General features: G+C 48.2%; 7 protein-coding genes across 7 annotated transcripts; 2 read left to right on the top strand and 5 right to left on the bottom strand.

Moving 5' to 3' along the window:
• Positions 1-794: 794 nt before the first annotated feature.
• DFL_000239 (uncharacterized protein) lies at positions 795-2,395 on the bottom strand (the record flags this gene model as incomplete). The annotated part of the gene is made up of 5 exons (XM_067631166.1): positions 795-970; positions 1,046-1,261; positions 1,320-1,370; positions 1,426-2,057; positions 2,226-2,395. 5 exons carry the CDS (start codon positions 2,393-2,395, stop codon positions 795-797), a joined length of 1,245 nt encoding a protein of 414 aa, XP_067494766.1.
• Positions 2,396-3,801: 1,406 nt separating this feature from the next.
• On the top strand, positions 3,802-5,502 carry DFL_000238 (uncharacterized protein; the record flags this gene model as incomplete). The annotated part of the gene is made up of 3 exons (XM_067631155.1): positions 3,802-4,363; positions 4,475-5,193; positions 5,269-5,502. 3 exons carry the CDS (start codon positions 3,802-3,804, stop codon positions 5,500-5,502), a joined length of 1,515 nt encoding a protein of 504 aa, XP_067494765.1.
• Positions 5,503-6,496: 994 nt separating this feature from the next.
• DFL_000237 (uncharacterized protein) lies at positions 6,497-6,832 on the bottom strand (the record flags this gene model as incomplete). Its single annotated transcript, XM_067631144.1, has 1 exon — positions 6,497-6,832. The coding sequence occupies one exon, from the start codon at positions 6,830-6,832 to the stop codon at positions 6,497-6,499; it is 336 nt and encodes a 111-aa protein (XP_067494764.1).
• Positions 6,833-9,061: 2,229 nt separating this feature from the next.
• Positions 9,062-11,591, bottom strand: DFL_000236 (uncharacterized protein; the record flags this gene model as incomplete). Its single annotated transcript, XM_067631133.1, has 5 exons — positions 9,062-10,612; positions 10,670-10,786; positions 10,842-11,249; positions 11,307-11,343; positions 11,437-11,591. The coding sequence occupies 5 exons, from the start codon at positions 11,589-11,591 to the stop codon at positions 9,062-9,064; spliced, it is 2,268 nt and encodes a 755-aa protein (XP_067494763.1).
• A 2,586-nt stretch (positions 11,592-14,177) lies between these two features.
• Positions 14,178-16,434, bottom strand: DFL_000235 (uncharacterized protein; the record flags this gene model as incomplete). Its single annotated transcript, XM_067631122.1, has 12 exons — positions 14,178-14,600; positions 14,660-14,668; positions 14,755-14,769; positions 14,847-14,890; positions 14,973-15,014; positions 15,296-15,363; positions 15,454-15,667; positions 15,729-15,752; positions 15,828-15,865; positions 15,928-15,956; positions 16,021-16,056; positions 16,141-16,434. The coding sequence occupies 12 exons, from the start codon at positions 16,432-16,434 to the stop codon at positions 14,178-14,180; spliced, it is 1,236 nt and encodes a 411-aa protein (XP_067494762.1).
• A 1,649-nt stretch (positions 16,435-18,083) lies between these two features.
• On the top strand, positions 18,084-19,742 carry DFL_000234 (uncharacterized protein; the record flags this gene model as incomplete). Its single annotated transcript, XM_067631110.1, has 2 exons — positions 18,084-18,333; positions 19,096-19,742. 2 exons carry the CDS (start codon positions 18,084-18,086, stop codon positions 19,740-19,742), a joined length of 897 nt encoding a protein of 298 aa, XP_067494761.1.
• A 715-nt stretch (positions 19,743-20,457) lies between these two features.
• DFL_000233 (uncharacterized protein) lies at positions 20,458-22,986 on the bottom strand (the record flags this gene model as incomplete). Its single annotated transcript, XM_067631099.1, has 3 exons — positions 20,458-22,050; positions 22,120-22,854; positions 22,915-22,986. 3 exons carry the CDS (start codon positions 22,984-22,986, stop codon positions 20,458-20,460), a joined length of 2,400 nt encoding a protein of 799 aa, XP_067494760.1.
• Positions 22,987-23,211: the final 225 nt, after the last annotated feature.

Raw genomic sequence — 23,211 nt, 5'->3', positions numbered from 1 at the left:
ATTTCGCGTTGGGTTAGAAAGCGAGATGTTCTACGGGTAAGCAAAAAGGTGGCCTCGTGTGCATCAATCTCGTCGTTTAAGAAATTGGGCGCGGGAAGGATCTATAGTAATAACGTTATATCGGCCACGCTACTGCATGGCAAGGATCGCATGTCGCGATCCGGCTTGGCTGTCTGCTACATGGGGCTCTAACCTTGTTGCATCGCATCACGTATACTAAGCTTAAGCTTCAAGTTGGCACAAACGGGGGGAAAGAAGTTCAAGTTGAGGAATCAAATCCTGAGTGTATATATCTGCGCCATCCGAAACCCGACAATAAAAAAACAACCGAGACATCCCCCAGTCTATGAAAACGAAGAACAGGACGGCTCCTATGAAGACTGCGGAGCAAAAAAAAAAAAAAGTACCCAAATTATGGTTAATGTTGAAGGAGGCGGGGGGTTTTGTAAAAAAAAAAAAATTGAAATGAAGAAAAATGAAGATGGTAAAATAGAAAATAATGATAAGATGGCAAACTCCTTCTCCATCCTCCTGAGATTAATAGATTGTCGATAAATAAACATACCCCAAAAAATGTTACCCGCCGGCGAAAAGAAACGAAGATGAAGACGAAGGCGTTTTTTAAGAAACGCGGGGAAACTTTTGTACAAGAATGCAAAGTGGGGCGGAAGGAGGAGGACGTAATGTATCCAGTCGATGAGGTCTGGAGATGTTGGACAATTGGATTAAAAAATTTTTCGTCATGCGTGTATCGTAGAACCACAGAACGCGAATGCCTCGCAATTCAGGTGTCATTATCGGCCGTCATTGTAAACAGCATGCTGCTTGATCTTCTCCTTTTCGTCGGTATCGATATGCCAGACGACATAGTTTGGCAATCCGATGACCTGGTAGCCGGCACGCTTCGCCATGCGTGCGAACCCTTCGGTCTCCGCTTGGTTTTCGAAGGCGTAAGATGGGAAGTTGATACCTAGGTAAAATATACGTTAGCACGGTCGTTCTACCATGGAATGCCAAAGCCGGACCGAGAATTCCAGGCACATACCGGCACGGTGAACATCAGCTTTGACGAGAATTGTGACGCCACCGATCCCGTCAAGCTCGACTTCAACATCCTTATCTTTTCTCCAGTCACCCATCAAAGCCAAGTATGTCCGGCTCGTGTTGAACTCTTTGTATCCCTCGGCGAGGATTGCGTCGACGGGGAGTGTCTTTCGAAGCTTTCGGCCTTCATCGGATTCGATCCAAGAATTGTAATCGACTGGATGGCAGGTTAGTTTTTTGCTTGATATAGAACAATCGGAGCTGTCGAGACTCACATCTTCCTTCGATATCGTTTCCTTCCTTGTCAATTCGGTGAAACCAGATGTCTATGATGGAAATTTAGCTATACTTCTCATAAAAAGCGCACGAGAAAAGGCATACTCGGAACGATGATGTCTTTGTCGTGAGCGATGAAATCCTGAATTATGGTTTCGGGGGAATCGGTGATATCGACATCTCTCCACATGACCCAGGAATGCTCGGGTCGCAGGGTGCTGGAGAGCAAAAAGTTCCTGGCCTTGCCCATTCCTTTCCTCCTGGGACCCTGAGCTTCGAAGGAGTGCCTGTCTTCGACGCTTTGGGATATGTGGATACCAAAGTCCTTCTCGACGATTACGGCGCTGTGGAATGGAATTTTGGGGTCGGAATTCGATTGGAGGGTATCCAGCTCCATCGCCAGGTTCGCTAACGTATCATCCGTGGAGTCGGAGACGAGGAATCCCAGGTCGATGAGTTCGTGGGGGTAGGTTATTCTCGAAATAATTTCAAAATACCGTGGGAGGAAAACGGAGGCATCTCGTAGCGGGGTGAGAATCAAGACCCTTTCTTTGTTTTTGATGGCATCCTTTCCGGTGGTTATCTTATTGAGATTGTAGCTACCGATGGATTTGGAGTTGACATCGATCGGCTCGTGTTTGTTGGTGAGGATAGGGGTATTCCTGTGCTGGTGCCATGCAGCGAATTCGCCGGGCGATATTTCCAAGGGCGAAATACCAGGTCCGTAGCAAGCCCATCTGTGTTGTAGCAATCAGTTTGACTAATCCCTTTTTTTTTTTGGTCGAAGACGAGAAACAATAGTATGGAGTGGTACAGCGGATTCGCGTAAAATTATTTTCGAGGGATGCATCGTAGGATGGGAAAAGAGCCAATGACAGAACAGTAAATTGGGGGGGGAAACATACTCTATCGACGAAGCTGTGGAGGACAGACGACCCCATGTGAGAAGGACGATTGTGCATATAACGGCGAGAACGATGAAGCGTGTTCTAAAGACGTGCGCGAGGGCTCTCGGAGGAGGGACATGTTGGGCAAGCTGCGCCAGAGGCTTTAGATTTAAATTTATCTTTTCCATTTTCTTCTCAACTATATTCTAAAAAAGATATATAGCCTCTGAAGAGCTGGCGACGGGACGAGATTGAGATCGAGATCGAGACCGGGGGTAAAATGGTAAAATGTTGGTAAAGGCTATATCGGTTGGATCTGTTTGGCCGGTTGGAAAAACAGCCCGGATCTGGATATGGATCTTGGCTGGACCACTATAACCAACTCGATGAAAGGGAAAAAAAAGAATCGAAGGGAAGGACCAATTGTCGACGAACTGAACGAGAGAAGAGAAGTGAATGGAGAGCAGAGGTGGTGATGGGTAGGAGGAGAGATGGGTGAAGGTTGAGAAAGGTTTCTTGGCGGGGACAATTGGCTTTTTCAATCCAAAATAGGGATTGGAAGATAATCATTTCGGATTCGACTCAGGAGGTCGCTAGGCTCCATTAAATCGTAGTGGTCCTGCGGATACTTTCACTGGCAACTGCCGTCGACGATACAATCTCAAACACCTCTTTCTGAAGGCCCTCTCGAGCTCGTCCGCACGGGTACTTTACAATTCACAAGTTACCGTTCTTCACCAAGCCTGTTGTTCTTCACCAAGGTAATGGGTACTTGGGTAGGTACTAACTACCTACCTACTGATTACCTACTGATTACCCACTAACTACCTACCTACTAACTACCTACTTACTAACTACCTATCTACTAACTACCTACTTACTAACTACCTACCTACTAACTACCTACTTGCTAACTACCTACTTACTGCCAGCCTGCCTACCAGCTTATTTACCAGCCTACGTGCTCGAATAAATAATCTCTCTCCTATTCTTACACGTCTGGACTCTTGGTGCTGTAGATGCGTAGTAATGTTAGAACGTGGATGTAAACAAAAAGTGTGTAGCTCCTGGGCTGGGGACTCTATTCGAAGATATTCTACAGGCTGAAAGATATATCGAAGTCCGCATATTAATTTCTATTCAATAGCACACCACCCGAGGACCAAACCACGTGGCGCTTCTTTCCCCCAAACCTCAACCCATACCTATCGATCGCATGGAAGTGGGTATGCAATGTCATGTAGCGTAATGTATTTGCGTTGTTCGCGCCTCCTGCCCCTGATCCTTTTTCCTTTCGGACGACAGAGAGCCTTCCGATACACCTCACTCAACCATCATAACATGGACGTCATGATAGCCTTCCCATCAGTCTCGCTGCCGGCCAAGATGTTATTGATACGAATGCTCCACCCGCCGCCTTGATCGTACCGATACTCTTGGCCACAACGTTGGCATTTCCGATCCTACATAAATAAGCAGGAGCGGTAGCAGTCGTCCTGCGCAGTTTGTTCTCCTCCTCCTCAAGCCTTTTCAACATAATACCTACTGGACTTTGAGGCTGCCGGGAATGGCTTCATATTATGACCCTTACAACATGTACCAATATCAGGATCCCAATGGTGGTGGTCAGTATCAATATCAACAACAACAACCTAGCTGGGACCGGTCCAACAACGGAGGCTACTACCAATATCCGGACCCTGATATACAACCTCCATATCAACAGACCTGGCAGGGCACAAGCCAACAGTCTCCTCCTACAGACCCTTACTCCCATAATCAACCCCTCCCGCTGCTACAAACCCACCCCGTAGAGCTGTCACGTGCACAACCTCCCCCTCCGCCTCCAAGCTATGACCCCGCCCAGAGACCCATGAGCTGGCCATCCAGCCCTCAAGACTACCAAAACTACTACACCGCATCCTTCCCGGTCCCCGGTCCCGGTTCTTCTCTCCAACCTCCTGCTCCGGCCCCTACCCAACCCTCGAATTGGTTAGGTCATCACGGTCACAGCCATCACCATTCGATATCCGGTCCGCTTGGTCTCCCAAACATTCCATCTACCGGTACGGGTCAAGGCACAAACACGGCCGATCCGAGGCCGAATAATGATCTAGCATTAGAAGATGCGCAAAGAATCCGTGATGCTTTCGGAGGTATTAAAACTTTCCGCCTCGGTGGTCTGGCAATTTGCTTTTATATATTTATTTATAACAAACATCTAACTTCCTCCCCGTTACTCTCGTTCCCTCTTTTTGAATAAAAAGTCGGCGGCCTCCACCACACACCCGTCGTGAACATCATAGCGAACCGAACGCCGGAACACCTAGAAGATCTCCTCATCGGCTACAAAAACCTAACCGGCCATGACCTCCTCGCGACCCTCAAGGACACCTCCCGCTCCAACAAACTCAACAAACTCATAGATACAAACAGTAAACACTTCAACACCGCCGCCATAGCCATCCTGCTGGGTCCCGTGAAATCGGAGGGTTATTGGGTCGTCAAAGCCGTAAAGGGGAGCGGAACAAACGAGGCCCTCTTGACGGAAGCCATATTCGGTCGTACGAATCCAGAACTCGAATCGATGAGATCGTACATCCGAAGTTCCCACTTCAAACATATGGAAGACTACGTCCGGTCCGACCTGAGCATGGGTACCAAAATCATGTTCGATATGGGAATGGAACCGAGTCAATCGAAGGATCCAAATCAACTGTATGCGCCGCCGGATCGTTCGAAAGTCCAACTTGATGTGCGAAGGATAATATCGTCGACACCGACGCTGAATCTCTTTTCCAAGAATTCTACGGTTTTGTGTCAAGTTTTGGCGCAGAACACGCCGGCGTATATTGTTGCCGTGGCGGATGAATATAGATTGGAGACCGGGAAGAATCTGAGAGATTTGATCACCAGAGCTTTCTTCGGGCATACGAAGGATATACTGTTGTATATCTTGGACGGAGCGGTCGACAAGGTTGAGCGGGTAAGAACTTTTTTTTTTTTTTTTATCAATTCGGAGCCGTATGCTAACGCGTATGTTATCGTTCGGAGGAAATAGGATGCAAGGCTCCTCGAGGACGCAATGGTGGGGGCGGGAACCAGAAATCACCTGTTAATCTCGCGCCTGATCAGGATCCATTGGGACAAACACCACCTCGCCGAGGTAAAGCAGAGGTACGGTCGAATATACAAGCAGGACCTGGTGAACAGGCTGAGAAAGGAGGTCAGAGGAAGTTATCGGGATCTGATGATCTCCATTGCGGAGTCCGACATCTCCCCTTGGAGACGGTAGACCCTCCTTCCCATCCCCCATGCATCGTATGGACGTACGAAACGGGCGGTTAACTTTATGGAATGGAGAAATGCGGGTGAGCGGCGAGAGAAGGGAGGGTTATTGTAAACCGGGGATCGGAAACCGGAGGTTGGAGCTTCTCGATTTGGTTAGATGCGGGGGAACGGAGGAACGGAATTGCGGGGAGGGATATGGGGGTACGGAAAGCTTCCTTTCGATCTTAGCATTCACGCATTTACTTGTAATTTGTGATTATTCTACCCGGGATTTTTCCAAAAACAGGGTTTTACCTGTTCTGTAGGTTTTGCTCCGGAAGTAGGTAGCGAGTAGTTTTTATTTTGGTAATTTTTTTGGATTTGAATTGGAAATTTATCTTTATCTTTTCTATGACGGCTTTTGCTATGTACACGATATGAGATGATGAACACAGAAAGAAGCAGTGCGTAAAGATGTCAAAACCGGGTCTGTAATGCCCGAGTAAAAAAAATCGTAACTCTCGCTCTCCGAAAGAAATAAGCTCGAAAGGAGGAAAAATTAAATTCGTGGCACCAAAAAAATATATATCACCAAAACCGAAAGAGTAACAAAGCGGGAAAAGGCTCAAACCAGACTGATAGATGGAGGGGGCTCTTTTCAGGGTATCAACATGATAAAGCCAAAAAAAAAAAAAAAGGACGTTATGACAAAAGGAAATGAAGAAGAGGGGTTTGAGAAATTGTGCCCTCTACTCCCATGTTAACGAGTGAAGAATACCTCCCACTACGTCTTCACCTTCAACCTTGGAAAAATAATAAACTGAAAACGAATAAACCATTGGGAGCCAACGTCTTCCCAATCGACCCGGGTTACACACCCGGGGGCCCCAATCCGATCCGTAACGATCGTTGGAAAAACTCCTCTCGAATCCGTTTCCGCTCTCTGCGAACGGATGAAATAACCATCACCCCGGTCCTTCCGTAAACACTCCGTGACCAAACGTTCCCCATCCTCTTTCTTAAGCGGCAAGGCTGGCACCACCGCTCTCAACGGCCGCAATCTCAGCAGGAGACCACTTGAGCCGTCCGAACCTAGCGGGAAGCTCGCTTCGATCGAAGAATTGGCCTTGCGGCGGGGCAGGTGAAAAGTATGACTTGGAAGATGCGGATCGGGTGGCCAAAGGACCGTGTTGGTTGGCGATGGATTCGCGGTATTGCTTGAAGGAGGTCGGTAGGGAGGATGATGGAGAGGCCGGGTGGGCACGAGGGGTGTGGTCAATGGCCTCCGGGATGGTGCGTTTTCCGACGAAGTGGATGAGTGGGGTGCGGCGGGCGAGGACTCTGGTCGGGTTCATTTTGACGGATTTTTTCAGGAAGAGATTTTAATCAAACGGAGAGTGTTTTTGAGATGTGGAAGAAGAAGAAGAGGTAGGGTGACGGGAGGTCTTGAGAGATGAGTAACGTATGAGGTCCGAGAAGAGTGGTGACGGTTGAGAGATGAAGGTTTTGAAGATAGGACGTTGGGGGGAAGAGCGAGGATTAATACTGCTCGTCTGGGTGTGGATATCGGAATGCGGTTGTGGAGAAGTGCAAAAAAGTGTTGGCGCTGTTGCGTTTGTTCCGAGAAATTTTCGAGGTTTCAGACAACTTCACAAGCTATCCTGCTCCGAACTAGCACACAAACCAACAGAGCTCGAGAAGGATAGGCAGATAACGAATGGAAAGATGAAGGGGGGACACGACGGCGTATTTGTATTGAAGATGAGTCCGCCTTAATAGGGATGATCCGGCTAAAGGATTTGATTCTAGCGATGACCGGTAGCCCTGTAATGGTTACTATCCAGCGCAGTGCCGATGACCGCTCGACGGTTGTATTATGAATCAACAATAGCTAGGATTCAGAACAGTCCGAATTATCGGGTTGATTACAATCTTCGAAGGTAAACAGGAGGGAGCTTTACCTCCCTATATATGCTCGGAAGTTCCTCAACCCCGATATTTATTTTATTTTATTTATTTCCATTTTTTTAATATTTTTTTTTTTTTTGGTATATCCACTTGGGGAGCATTCGATATATTCGATTCAACAACTTCCCCGAGACGGACGCCGTCTGACATCTGTTGGTTGCATTTTGCAGCTTTGGGCGCTTTGCTCCGACGGTTCGCCGAATCTGTTGCGGCGGGTTTCTTGATTCGCGAGCGGGGGAAACCATGCACGCCGATAATGCAAGACGATAATCACACCATTTTGGGCCAGATACTTCTGCGCTTCCTACATCCTGCGTAGTATAGCACATGTTAAGCCTCGCCGCGAAGTAGCAACAGCTCGCGTGGAGTGGCCAGATCTCGGAGGGAGACAGATTGACGTGGGATGGATGATAACTACGGCTCCATATCCTCTACTCGCTCGCCGCATGCACGGACAGCCGGGATACGGCTGTTTGGCGTTTTTCTTTTCTTCCCTTCCCTTCCCTCGCTTGCGTTTCGAATCATTTCGCCGTTAAAGAAGTTTTTCTTTGCAATTCGCATTTGCCAACTTTGAAGAAGCTTGGAAGAAGAAGGACCGATTGTATTATAACTCCGACGTCGGTTAAATCCAACCGACTCCCCCCCAATCGAGCTGTTCGAAATCAATCAACTTGACTGCTTCTCAGCGAAGCCGGCTGTGAAGGCGTCGAGCGGTTGGCCTCGTCGAGAAAGTCTCAGCCAACCTCCCAGGGATTCCCCGCATCCCCAATCCTGAGCCTGGAAACTTTCCAAAAACAGAGTTTCCTTCGGTCCCTTGGAGCATGTGCGTGGTGCACCCTCCGAAATCTTCCGAGTTTTTGGTGATACTCGCAGCTAGCCTGCACACCATTTTGTATCCAGCAAGTCAATTCATCCACGGTTAACTCGACCCGCCCTGGCGAACTGCGTGGTTTTTTCCCTCAAAAAAATTCGTGAAACGAAACAGAACCGGTGGATCCAAGATTTCACATGCAGAATGTATTACTCCACACCGTTGGGCAAAAGGACACCCATTCTCGTGATTTCGTAAGCCGGTTGTGATGCAACGAAATCGAATCGCTTCCAGCCGATATTCGGCACACGCAATCCGCAATCAAATCCACCCCTTGCGAGATGTCAAACAGTTGAAAAACAAGCGGCACCCTGTTAGGTTGCTTTTCGTCATCTCTGCTTTTATCGCGGAATATAGTATATAACGGGGGTTTGTCAATCGTTGGTGCAAGGGATTCGAATACCCCCTGTCGCATCTCAATGTCATTTTGCGGCCTGACGGGTAAATATAGGTTGTGGTAATATATACATATAAAATGAATCCCAGTTCCACCGTTCGTCGAAACCGGCGCCTCGCGTTGAACAAACCAAAAGATCGATCGTAACGTTAATCCCCATAGTGTACATACAACTCTCATTCCAACGGTAAAGTATAATCCTTTTTAATAAAAAAAATTTTTGATGAAAAAAAAAAGGCCAATCCTTCAAACCTTTGGGTATCCTCGCAATAATATCCGTATATTCGTAAAAAATATATATCAAAGTAAATACAAGAGGAGAAAGGAAATATTATAGCAAGGAGGATTCTATGGAGACCTTGGCTTGCTCATGAGTAAATGAAAGTAATCTTCAGCCCACGTCGGTTCCTCGACTTCCCGGACGACAATGGCGGCAGCCGCCGTCCTTAGAGTGTCGAGTTCGTGAATCTCCATTGAAGTCTTGGCCGAGCGGACGTCTACAGCTTGCGAAATCATAATATTGGCGAAGGGGTTCTCGACGACGGTCCTCTCGGCCGTGGCGGGGCGGTTCGACATCCGAAGGAACGATCGGAGTCTCTGTGGGATCGTGGAGGGCTTGGGCGAACGGAGGTATCTTTCGGAAAGCCCGGAGAATTCGGTGTGTATCTGCCTGGCGAATACCTCATGGTCCCGGCTGGTGGAGAAAGTGCGCTGTTGGGTGGTAAAGAAATCAAAGGGTGCCATTCCGATACCATCGCTCAACTCTCTTTGGTGAATGGGGACGATGGTGCGGAAAACGAACATCTGAGCGGTCGCGTGATCGACTTCGACATTTCCCGACCGACATGGCATGGTAATTGGAACAGAAGAAAAGATGGCATCTTGCCAAAAGCTATCCGGGTATGCCTTCGTAAGAGCGCGGACGGCGGATCGCACTTCTCCGGCGTATGATCGATTGATTCCCGAGGTCGAATTTTGCTTGATCTCCAACGCCCGCAAGGCATTCCTGAGAGTCATTCCGTGTAACGATTGGATGACTTGCTTGAGTTCATCCGTAAGAGCGGGGATGGGGAGCTGAACGGATGGGATAAGATTCGGCTGTAGCTTTTGGACGAGAACATCGAATCCGCCATCGACGTTAGCACGACAGGCGAAGCCTCCAATGTGGACACCTGGCTCCAAGATACTCTCGATCTGAGACACATCTCGCATATTTTTGAAGTGCCCGGTCAGAATCTCACGCGGGACCTGGAGAGAACGTGCGACAACGTCCGTGGCAACCTTGACACTCGTGAATCGATAGCCGTGAGACTGAAGCCTTGCCGCCTCCTCCCTGGTAGCTTCTCGATAAACGAACAACGTCTGGCCCCTGCCCGCGGAAATCTTGCGCAGCTTCTCAGCATCGCTAGGCCCGATGGGGGTATTGGCTCGACTCCTAGAGTTGGAGCTCGTGTGTAGGATATCGTCATGAAGAGCACCGATGCATTCCAACGGCTGACGCAGTTGTTCCGAAAGCTTCTTAGCAGCGACGCAAAGCAGTTCGCGGAAAATAAGGTTCAATTCGGACTGCTCCTCGGTTCCGATCTTCTTGAGATCAACGTGACGGAGATGCTGTTGCATACCCGACACGATATCCTTGACACCGGACCACGATCGAGACACTCGGTAGAACCACAGGAACACCGGGTGCTCTTTGGAAAACTCTTGGTCGAGAAGGGAGTTCAAGGTATCGGTGATAACCTCGGTTGGCAAAGAACCGCTGGTGGAAACCATAAGACGTCCATCTGGGTCAAACACAACCGCGGATAATGTGACCTTGCGAACTTTGGTAACCATCTGCCGGGCCTTCGTTCCTAGGACGATAGCATAGGCCAACAGGCAAGTGCAAGTGAAGACACACTGCTGTCACGTTAGCCATTGCAAGATACGAGTGATGATGGGTGGATCGGTTCTCACGAGAGCTACGACAACGACGACAGTTTGCTTCCTATCGAGTGTGCTCTTTGGCAAAGCAGCGCTACGCAATCTATAGCTCGTTCCAACGGTAGCGAGCCAATGCATACCGGATACAGCCTGAACGCACGATGTTAGTGATAAATCCAACGAATACTACAAGACAAAAACTTACTCCGGCAAGAACGAAACTGCAACCGATGCGTTTCCACCAAGTTCCAGCCCATCGCGATCGAGATACGAAGAAGATCACAAGGGCAACGTTGCTCGCGAGGATGGCAATGATGACACTGCCAATCACGAAAGGTATTTTGTAGACGGACGTATAGTTGCTGATACCGAATTGACCGAGGTAGTGCATTAGAACGACAGCCAACCCAGCTGTGGTCCCTCCTACAGACACACGGACAATTCTAACATCTTCATTGGTTCCGATGAACATATAGGCCGAGAGAAGGACGATGATAGGCAGAAAGAAGGACAAAGCGGTGAAACTCGAGCTGTATATGAGTTGATGGCTTTCAACCCCATGATCGAGAATTATAGCTCGATTGCCGATGAAGTGCATTCCCCAGATGGCAATCTATCGGTAGTGTAAGTCAAGTGGGTTTCAGATGCATACCTACGAGTGGCGTCTTACCGATCCCATGGATATGGCCGAGCCAACCAACAAACTCCTACGGAACGATGCATGTTAGGAACAGGTCTGGCGATCAACGAGACGACCAAAATGGTCTCTCCGCTAAATCCAAAATGCAACAGCAACATACCAATTGTACCATCCTCGGCTACCGGTTCTTCTATTTAGAAGTTCCAATGTAGTGACGGATCCAATGTACGAAACCGCATAGGAAAGGGCAACGTATTCGGCTTCGAAACTCTGGTGAGCGATCTCACCAGGTAATAGTGTTGGACGTTCTGTCATTTTGAATATTCCCCAGCAATTCGGATCTATGACAGTCTAAAGACTGTCGATGCTAACAAGACCCGCAATACAAATGCCACCCCGCGGCCTTTATAGAACGACAGGTATAAGAGGTACGAAATACAACGATAGAAAGGACCCGATAGTAGAAGGGGAAAATAGTAGATTCACCATTGGGGTACGAACCGGTTATATTCCCACACACATTCCACATGTTGGCCCAAGTAAATAACCCAAAAGAAGAAATAGAAGAAGATACGAAAAGAAGAAGAAAAAAAAAAACCGTATTGGAATCCAAGGCCAGCTGAACGAGATGCATACATGTACTGGGACGGTCGGATGCATAGGAATTTTGTGTCTAGTCGCCAGGGATCTTGGGCCGCACATTGTCCTTGCGTAAATTTTCCTCGGTGGTAACTTTCGGCAGCCCTCTCCATGGCTTAGGCCAAGCGAGGGAAGGTTATCGTCGATGGCTGTCAAGTCAAGATCTCATTTCCACGCGAGAGTGAAAACAACGGAATTTTTTTCTTCCTTTCGTACCCAAGCGTGCACGCTTACAGGGAACCTTGGCCTAGGAGGTAGCGGTCCCTGAGATTCGAGACCCATCCACCGGCCAGGTGCACATTGGAAGAGGAAGGATGGAAATTGCGAGCCTAAATGCAAGCTTTCGAACGCTTCGTGTTCTCAAAACCATTTATCCAGGCCGGCAGACGAGGGTGGTGACAGATGATAGGCTCAGGCACATGGTGAGCAGTATGCATGCGAACTTGGGGATTTGTGTGCCATATCTGTACTCCAGCTCCGAGCGGTCTGACCGGAACCCTGGCCTCAGCCTTGAGTCGTGGAGAGATAAGAAGCCATGGGAGCGAGCCCTGATTGGTGATTTGGATGTGTGGATATTGAAATTTTCTGTGGCAGAAGGACAGGGAAGGGGATCTCAGTGTAATACACAGGTAACAGGATATGCACCGGACCAGCCGAGTGCGATCGATCGAGCATTAGCCAGCCAATGGGAACCCTGTAAATCTTAGATTCGATCTCGCTAAACCAAGCCCGTCCGATTTGGGGTCATTTTAATTTCAGTTGCTTCGATATAAATCACACTACTGTTGCGCATTTCCACGTCCGGAACCCGTCATCGGGCATTTTCCTCGGGTCTGCTTCTGCAAAGTTACACAGCATAACAGCACTCGGTCCATTCGGCCATGGAATGCAATCATCCGTCTGAAGTAAAATACGGGCCGTAATAACAAACCATAGAGAGAGCTCTGCAGGACGGCGTCAAGGTACCGATATTAAAATGATATCACGTACATACTTTTTCGTTTTAGAACTCAAACATTGTGGCGTTATCTGATCGAGTTAAAACGTATACCCGAACAACTACTATTATTCTCAACCCCTGTACATGTGAACCACGGAAAAGAGACACTCAGAGACCACCGGTCTAACCCTTACCCGGCCATTTTCGAGAGAACGAGCTCGGGAAAAAATCTCATAAAACTCCACACCCACCGTTACCTATTCCTTGTCACCTCGCCAAAAAGATTGGTCCTCTGCCGTTTAAAATTGTACCTGCACTGCAAAATCCAAAAGGTGTCTTCGGCCGCGAGAGCACGGTCCTGATGGCGCCTTTCAAGATTGATGCAAGTGGCCTTGTGTGATGGGATGGCATCGGTCGAACTGAGAGTTTCTCACCTTTCGTCTCTGTTGGACCGGCTCACAGTTCGTGGCCTGATATCGAAAAGTACGGCTGAAGCGGAGATTCATGAGTTCGTAGTAGTATTTGGCGGGCAAGGGCCGTAACATCCGCATCCACCGGACTCACATGGAATATGATTTCTCTATCGACGGATATCCCAGTTGGGACCACATGCGATTAATCATAACTTCCAACATGCTCCCGCCGTGGCCATGGACACCAGCAGTCTTCCTTGGCGAAGGTTTTGAGCTTTGAATTCTCGACACCTAGAATTTTCCGACACACATGTCGCCCTTGACGTCGAGATAGCTATCGACACCATGTACTGGTAGGCAGCACTTGTCAAAGCGTTTGTGATGTACATAGTGTTGAGTCCGGATATCCATTTGCATGCAAAGGTTTCCATCCAAAGCTAAGGTTGAAAAACTCTCCATTGTATTGTGGCCACGACCGCGTAAAAAGCTCGAGCGTTTGAAGAGGATCCATCGTATTTGGTTCTCACGAATACGAAGTGGCATAAAACGACAGTGCATTGGGAGAAAGACAACCCCCCAGCGGCAGATTGACAAAGATATAGCGGTTTCGGGTTAGTGGGAACATCGCGTTGGGTCCAACCCATGAACAAGTCCAAACAAGCTCTTGACTTGTCCGTGCACAAAACCAGTCATGGAATAGCCATGGAAGAATCAACTGGACATCCGGGTCTTGAAACGGACTTCCTGCTGGCCGCCATATTTTTAGTAGAGTTTCGGGCAATCCGAAGCGATGCCGGCTTCGCCTCGATAGAATTTTCTAATAAACCTTCGAAATCGAAGTCGGCGTAGCATAGATTAACACTAGTGTAGACGTCTAATTTAGCGTATATTCTACCAAATTCAACCCCTTTATTCTACAACGCTAGCTTCCAAAGCGTCAGGGACATCGTCACTCGTGTCTGCCCACGACCGTTCCGCCTCTGCCTTCCTCCTCGCATCAATGTAGGAAACGAATTCTCCGTAAGTCTTGGGCAAGACTTTAAACTCCTCCTCTGTATCAAACGTATATGTGAAAGTGCCGGTATTCCGAAGCAAGCTGTGATGAACATCTCGAACCTTCGAATCGACACGAATTTGCACCCGGCTCCCTCCCGTCGGAGCGGGTTCCGTATACACAACCGTAGCGGTCAAGTACAAGATCCCGCCCACGGGAACGGACTCACGAAACACGGAAGGAGACATCGATAAGAACCTAGGCCGTGAATGGGATGCTGCAGCAGCACAACAAAAGGCAAGTTCGAATGAATTCCGTAACAGGAGTCCACCGAAAATCTAGTAAATGGACGTTGGATTAGAAAAATAAAATAAAATTACGCAGCACTGAACCATACCATATAGGACTTGCCGTCCGAACCGAGGTATGTTAGAACGTTGCGTCAGCTTGAATATCCTTTTGTCCATAGCCAAGGGGATACATCCAACATACGTGACGGTTACGATACTATATTATGGACAAATCCGGCGTGGTCAGACCCTATGCTGCAATTGAATGCAATACCGTTGTTTGTGTGCACATACCTGAGGTTGCATAACCTGAGTCGTCTGGATTTGAGTATCAGCCACTGCCGGGTTGAAAGTTCAGGTGGTCAGCTACATTTCTTCGCACGGACGAGTAGAAACTGCTTTCGGTCGGAGCTCACTAACTGTAGACGATGTTTTCAGGCATCTCAACGCTAGACCCGGGATCTGCTTGTAACGAAAACGTTAGACGAAAATTTACGCAAGGGGCAAGGTACACGTGTGGTACTTTCCCTTGTAACGTTGAGATTCTCGCCACATCTCATGGATCAAGTTGCTCTCCTCTTCGTTGGGTGCTTGCTTTTCAAGAGATGCCGATGCAAGGGTCTTTTTGAATCGATTGCGCTCTGATATTTTCGATTCCCAAACCATCTGTCAGCCACCATCGTTCGTCCCCACCATCGGTGCTCATCCCTGATGCCTCGTGGCAATCTAACGGTATAAATTACCTTCGCCTCTGGCAAATATTCGGTTCTCCTCCGCGGTCTCGACTATCAAGGGATTCACGGCTGTGGCCCTGCAAAGTTGTTAGAATTCAATGGGTAAAAATAGCATGTACTGGGTAGGGATCTAGGAAACCTAGAAACCGGTCCCAACAAGCACTGACTTTTTTGTAACCGGGTCGAGCGCCACCATTGTGAATTGGCAGGTCAGGATGGTTTTGTTTTCCTCCAGCGCCACGACTTCGAGCGATATTTCCATACTGCTTCTGCCCGAAGTCCATGTGACCATCCCTCGGAGTTCCATGTCACAAAAAGACATCGGATGATACAGGAGAGATATTCTATCCACCGCAGCGGTGACAATTGTCTGTCCTTCTCCTGAAATTCGAGACCTTGCGTTAGCCCTATGCCGATCATCCGGCTTTGGCTATTAACTCACCGGCATGTTTATAAGCAATGACTCCTAGTTGGATTTTGGAGGCGTTAGAAAGTAGTTTCGGTGATATCAGGAAGAGCTAACCAGGCCAAGTGAACTGACCGGCCAAAGCATCAAGATCCATCAATATAGTTCCTAGCCTGCGAAGTAAACCTTAGACGCCAATCCGCCGAAATCAAGGCTTGTTGATTTCCCATCCTACCTCAGCTGGCCAGTGGAATTGACATATGACTGTATTCAATCGACTTGTTAATCTACCCTCCAATTCAGTTCTCGGGGGTACTTTACAACTCACATCCACCAACCATTCATCCTTTCCGAACTCCAGAATCTGATTCAATTAATACGCAACGGTCAGTCCTCTCTTCTGACAATTCCATGCGTATTTCAAATTGACCCAGGAACAATAACTGACATAACTCGAATAGCTGTCCGTCATTCGCCTCGGGATCAACGGCAACTTCTCTTTCGTCTCCTGCACCGCAGAGGGGGCTTCGGATGGATGGTCTCTCAGCGCCAACGCCTTGAGCCACGGGACGGTGAACTTCGGAGAAAGCAGGGTCGGCTGAGCGGGGGCTGAGATATATCTCTTTGCTGTGTGAATCCGCGAACGATCCACATGGCTACGAAGGAATGGTAATACCCTGCAATTGGGTTGTCGTAATGTTGCGATACCGCGAAGGGCTTTGTGGATCGGTACTCTCTGCATTGCTAGTTCTACTGTGTCGATATTAATTGACGCGGTTGAATTCGAAAGATTGCTTGGATAAGATTTTGAGGTCGACGTCTGGGTGCATAGCTATGGGGACACAAGCCACGTGCAGAGGTTCCATTTGGATTGGCGGTTCCAATTGAGTTGCATTCAATCCGGCCAACTGCGTCGAAAACCGCTAACCCGGAATGGATCTGAGGATCGAATCAAGAGATCTTATCTAATCTTGGACGCTAACGCTACATAGTATGGCATGCACGGCCTGTCTTTGGAGATATCATCATCACGATATCACATGCACATGCAAGTTCCAATTCAATGGAATCAGCTAATATAATTCCAACGAAAACGAAGAAAACCATATTTATAGGCACGCTGCATTGGGGGAATGAGCAGCCCAGCATGAGGGCGTAATGATGTCGCTAACGGACACATCAGCCATCTTGGCCAAACATAGCTGACAAATCCAATCCGATCGGAAACTCATTTTTCTTTCGTTCTAGAAGGCCATCATCGCATTGCATTCGCCACAATAACTTGAGTTGAAAAGGGGGAAACAGGCAACTGGAGATCCCGATGCGGACGAAATAGCATCAATCGACCGTACTAAAGCAAGCGTAGGTGACATTTCGGCAAAAGAAGTTGGGTAACATAACCGTCGGTGCCGACATGACAATACAATGCAACGTCCCGGATTTACTGTGTAAGCTACCGGTGCAGCTGTACTTAAGTATGTGCATACCGAGCCGAGCAGTCTTAAACTTCAACCCTGACGGTGTGAACCTAGATCGATGATGGATTAGAAATCAGCCGCCCTGGTAGAAGAGTTCCGCCCTGCGGAGAACACCCATATTTTGCCTACTTGTTGGGCGGTCAGATAGCTAGTTAAAGCTAAACTGGCGTCTGTCCTGAAAACGAAAGGAAAAAAAATTTTGTTCCTCGTCACCTTCTTCACACTGAAGCTAGCTGCGGCGGGTAGCAGTTTTACTCGTCGTCCTTGTCCTACTGAGTATAGTTCTGTGGTAGGGTGACGTTGAGCGCATATTTAACCGTCAGCAGCTTCTAGTCGGGTTGTGACTAATAGAAACCCCCAAATTCCGGTCATTGGCGACCACAGAAACTTTCTGCGAAAGGGAAACTCCGACGTTGAGCTAGCGAGCTGCTTTTGCCCGCATCGCTGCCCTCTATTATTGGCTATTGGCTGGTTTGGGACCCTTCCCAAACTTCGTTGCTTTCCTGTTCCTCTACTCTGGTTCTAGTTCTGGCCTTCATCGAACCTGAGAAGTTCATGCTGCTCTCTTTTTGATATTTTCGATCTGAACCATATCCCAAACTTGATCAGACTCTTGACGGCAGAATTAAACACGACCACGACTCCTGTCTTCCGACTTCTGTCTTTCCTGGTTTGAGGATTAATTAAAAATCCCGCCGTTGTCCCATCCTGCTCCGATTTCGTTGTTCTACACCAACAACTTGACTTTCTCGACAAGTGCTGCTACTCACTGTTACAGCAACATCATACACTGTTCTTATTCTCCTGGGTCACCGTTCCGAACGATCGGAATAATCGACTTCGGAGTATAAGATATTCCATACGAGTCCGAATCATAAACAGTCCCTATCTATCATTCTCGATATAACCGACAATGTCACAATACTCGGCCAATCTCAACCTCATTAATCCCATGTATGGGACAGCGGAGCCTATCGAAGATGCATTCGACCAGAGCAACCTCGACCTTTTTGCAAATGCAGACTTCTTTGACTGGGACATGGGCCAGTCGATACACACTGCCATAGGAGGGAATGAGACCGATAGAGACGTTGATAAGAAAATGGAGACGCCTACTTCTACTGCTTCACTTGATGTCTTCGGTGGGGACGCCAGTCTTGAGAGTAAGTCCATATTCCTTAACTGTCACCGAAACCATCAAAGTCCCTTGGGACGGACACATACACATTACACCGGGGTGCACCCACCTGCATGCACATACCCATTTGCACCCATGGCCCACAACGAGTCCGTGGGATGCAAACTGATACGCCCAGCCGCCGCTCACTCGCGCCGGCCGTTTGATGCATTGCACCATCGTTCTTCTTTTTTTTTTTTTTTTCTTCTCTCTTTTCATTTTGATATTTATATCTGCAGCGTACTGCACTGTACATTTTTGATATTGAATAGTACGATTGCAGTACTATCTACATCAATATCAACATCATCTTTCCACCACCAATTATTTTATTTTATTTTATTTTATTTTCAGTTGCCACCCCCAGCCCACAGAGTTTTCACCGTGTATCAAATTCTGCAAATTAGCCCTCCTTCATCGCCTGACCCCCATCTGCTGTGGACCCCCATCCGTCCGCTTGGGCAGCCGACAGGGTCCGTCTTTTTTCTTTCGTTGTCATCAGTTCAATCACGCAATACACGCTAGTCCCGGACCGGAAGTTGATGGTTAAACAAACCGGCAAACACCCCCTAACTAGCCTGCAACACCTCAACACATACCCCGGATTGCAGCGATATTCCCTTCCCCCCACTGAACCACGACTCCTCTTCTTTCCATTTCCCCTAATAAGAGAAAAATAATCATGCTGCAGGCGATTGTTGGTTCCTGTTGGCTGACACTGACATCCTCTTATTTTCTCTCACAACAGGCTACATGAATTCCGTTGACTTCTCCCAACTTTCTTCGTTCATGATGGGCGACTTCCCTCCTCCTCCTCCTCCTCAGCAGAGTTCTCACATTCCTTCTGCTGCTTCTTCGCAGCCCTCGCACGGCCATCAAAGGCCTCGGAACCTTGCCATACTTCCTCAGCCTTCGCATGCCACACATGCTCTCGCTCAAAATGGCTCTTCGTCCAGTTATAATTCGCCGATATCACCTGCAACCTCAATAATCAACCCAAACCCCTTGAAGAGAAAGTCGTCTGCCCTTGGCTTGGATTCTTCGCCTCGCTCCTTTGAGGATGCTTCAAGGGTAGCAGCCGAAGAGGATAAGCGACGTAGGAATACCGCTGCATCAGCTAGGTTCCGAGTCAAGAAGAAGCAAAGGGAACAGGCCCTTGAAAGTCATGCCAAGGATCTTGAGACCAAGGTCCAGGAGCTCAACGGCAAGGTTACCACTCTCGAGAATGAGAACAAGTGGTTGAAGGATCTCCTCATGGAGAAGCACGGCTCCAACGAGGATTTCATCAGGCTCATCAAGTCTGCTCCATTCCCTCTGTCGTCTTTGGCGAAGGCGGCGGCGGAAGCGGAAGCGGAAGACGAAGAGGACAATGAAGACGACGAGGACGACGAATAGAGAGCTTTCCCGAACGATGTCATGCAATATATTTGCTGTATAATTACCATCTAAGGACTGGAGACTCGTCTCAAAAGTTTCTTGTTTTCTTGAACAGTCTCGTCGTCAAAGCCTCGCCGATCCTATCCGCGGCGAATCTTGACCTCAGGACAAATGTTTTTTACTTTGTCTCTGGAGGCGTTTTTTGGCGAATAATGTTGCTTCAGTGGTGTGGCTGTTTGTGCTTTCTTTTACAATTCTACACCCTTTGGATGATACAACTGATGCATAAACATTTGTCCTTTTTTTTTTTTTTTTTTTTTTGATATCCCGGGCCTTTTCTTGTAATTACCTTTGTTTTTTGTACTGTCCTTTGTTGTACTCTGATGAGGAACGGCGTTTATCAAGTCAGAGCGATTGACTTTGATATTTGTCTATCTGTTGATGGAATCTACTGCCAGAAATGGCTTCACTCTCCCAAAACTTCTCCGCTCTAAATTTGATAGCGTGCATCTTCAACTTGTAAAACCAAGCAATCCAGAAGGTGGTGAATACCGGAGCTGCTATACTACAAAGCCGAGCCTTTTCTCTTAATTTCGCCATTCCGTTCAACCTCGTAAACATCCCGTTGACATTTCGGCCTTCACGAAAGTATGAATAATGAAAACTGCCTCATCAAATTCCATATATATCGTACACGCAACCCCCATCGTCCATAAGAGGAAGGAAATTTTCACTACAAAGATGCTTTTGCCATCTTTCCGAGCAGGTTCAATGCGGATCCTGCGAGTACCCACTCGGCCTGGTCCTTGGAAAATGTGTGCGCGGTCTCAATTACGATTTTCTCTCCGGTCTTCTCCTTCACAACCTCGAGCTTAACCGCCCCCGCACCCCCATTCTTAAGCATGTCTAGCAAACCAACCGTGGTAACTTTATCCCGCGGAGATATCAGATCGTAGTCCGTTTCATTCACAAATGTCAGGGGGATCAATCCCTGTTTTTTCAAGTTGGTCTCGTGGATGCGAGCGAATGATTTTGTAAGCACGATTGAGCCTCCTAGGTATCGTGGTTGCAGGGCGGCGTGTTCACGAGCCGATCCTTCGCCATAGTTCCATTCGGCTACAACGAGCCATCCTTGACCCTTTTCTTTCCAACGTCTGGCGAGATCTGGGATCGAGGTTTCCGAGCCGTCGAAGTCGATGACAGTGTTTACGGCGTCTGTTTCGGCGTTTAAGGCGCCAATTAGTGTGTTGTTGGAGATATTCTCCAGGTGGCCCTTGTAGGCTAGCCACTTTCCGGCGGCGGAAATGTGGTCTGTTGTGCATTTCCCTTTGACTTTAACCAGAACGCTTAGGTTTTCGAGTTCAGATTCCGGGAAAGGTGGGAATGGATCGAGAAGGGCCAGACGGGTGGATGTGGGAGATACGACAACTTGTGTAGTTGGGTCCGGAACTGCCTTGACAGGGAAGAAGTCTTCTCTTCCAGCTTCGAAGCCATTCCGGGGGAGTTCCTCGCCATGTGGAGGTGAGAATTTGAATGTTGAGCCCGAAGGAGTTTCGATCGAGTCAGATGTTGGATTGAAGTCCATTCTCCCCGAGTAGACCATGGCAGTAACGATCTCAGGCGAGGCAAGAAAGTTGAGAGTATCCGGGTTCCCGTCATTTCTAGCTCTAAAATTTCGATTGAACGACGTTAGGATGGCATTTGTATCGCCTTTCTTCACGCCATCTGTACGTTTCCATTGCCCGATGCAAGGCCCGCATGCGTTCGCCAATATAACGCCCCCTGCGCCTTCCAAGGCGTTCAAAGTTTGGTCGCGCTCGAGGGTAGCTCTGATTTGCTCTGAGCCCGGTGTGACAAAGAAATCAACTTTGGGCTTCAAGCCGGCTTCTTTCGCTTGGTTTACAATGCTTTCTACACGGGTCATGTCTTGATAACTCGAGTTTGTGCATGATCCGATCAGACCTGCGCTTAGATCCAACGGCCAGGCCTTTTCTTGAATAGCGTCTTTGAATTTCGACAATGGTGTCGACAAGTCAGGTGTGAAGGGACCGTTGATATGAGGCTCAAGCTTTGACAAGTCGATGGTGATGAGCTTGTCATATTCTGCCTTGGGATCTGCAGATAGGAACTCGCCCATCGCTGTCGCCTTCTCTGCAATAGGTCCTCTGCCGGTCGCTTGGAGATATCGGGACATGCTGGGCGTGAATGGGAAAAGCGACGTTGTAGCACCGATTTCGGCGCCCATGTTGCAAATTGTAGCCATTCCAGTGCAGCTTAGTGACTGGACTCCTTCTCCGTGGTATTCTACAATGTAGCCAGTGCCACCCTAGTGAACCTTCGTTAGCAATGATGCTTCCCGTATAGTTACTTATATCGCGGTTAAAATGCAACATACTCGAACTGTGAGCTGTCCGGCAAGGTTCAGAATAACATCCTTCGGGCTCGCCCAACCGTCCAGCTTCCCCTCTAGTTTAACACCTAGAATCTTGGGTGCCTTGAGCTCCCAGGGTGCGTCTACAAGTGCGTCCACAGCGTCCGCGCCACCGACACCAATACAGATAGCTCCTAGGCCACCACCGTTTGGAGTATGCGAGTCTGTTCCAAGCATCATAAGACCAGGTGCCGAGTAGTTCTCGAGGACGATCTGGTGAATGATACCGGAACCAGGAGCCCAGAATTCAATCCCATACTTCTTCGCAGCAGACTCCAAAAAATCAAAGACTTCTTTATTCCCCTTGATACTCTCGGGAAGATCTACGTCCGCACCCCTCTCTCCAACAATCATATGATCGCAATGTATCGATGCAGGAACAGCAGTCGTAGGAAGTCCACAGCTCATAAATTGTAATAAAGCCATCTGCGCACTTGCATCCTGCATGGCAACTCTATCGACCTTGAGTTTGAGATATGCATTTCCACGGATCGAGCTGGTGCTCTGTCCCGAGAGCGTTTCCCCTGGTTTTTCCAAATGGGAATATAAAATCTTTTCGGCGAGTGTGAGATGTTGGTTTGAGCCAAGGACTCGGCGGACGGTCTCGTAGTTTCTTCGGAGTTTATCATATGGAGGGGTACGGGCGTCGCAGTTGGGGTGGACTTTGGGGATGGGCGACGCCGTTGCAAAAAACCTTGACTGTATATACAAATTTAGCTACTGTGTTCTGACTTTCATGTAATTACTGTGCAGCCTTACTTTGTGAGCTAGACGTCCAGAATGTTGAAGCCGAGGCGACAACCTCGCGATTCTCAGAGCGGAGGAGGACATCTTGAAATATCAATTGGATACGGTGTGGACCTCCCCCAGATATTGCAATGCAATGTAACAATTATCGATTCCCTATCGCATGCGCAAAACAGTTGAGAAATACCAAGCCGAGCGAGACCAATTGAACATTATCTTGAGATCCCCAAATCTTTTGGGAAGTTTAAAAAGAAGAGAAGTGGTGTCCTTTTTTTTTTTTTTTTTTCCTCTCCCGGCTCAGCGAAAGTT

This window comes from Arthrobotrys flagrans (genome assembly GCF_004000055.1).
Source record: "Arthrobotrys flagrans strain CBS H-5679 chromosome Unknown unitig_15, whole genome shotgun sequence".
Lineage (NCBI taxonomy): Eukaryota > Fungi > Ascomycota > Orbiliomycetes > Orbiliales > Orbiliaceae > Arthrobotrys > Arthrobotrys flagrans.
Note: the sequence above shows the minus strand (reverse complement) of the source record. Positions and strands in the feature narration are given on the sequence as shown.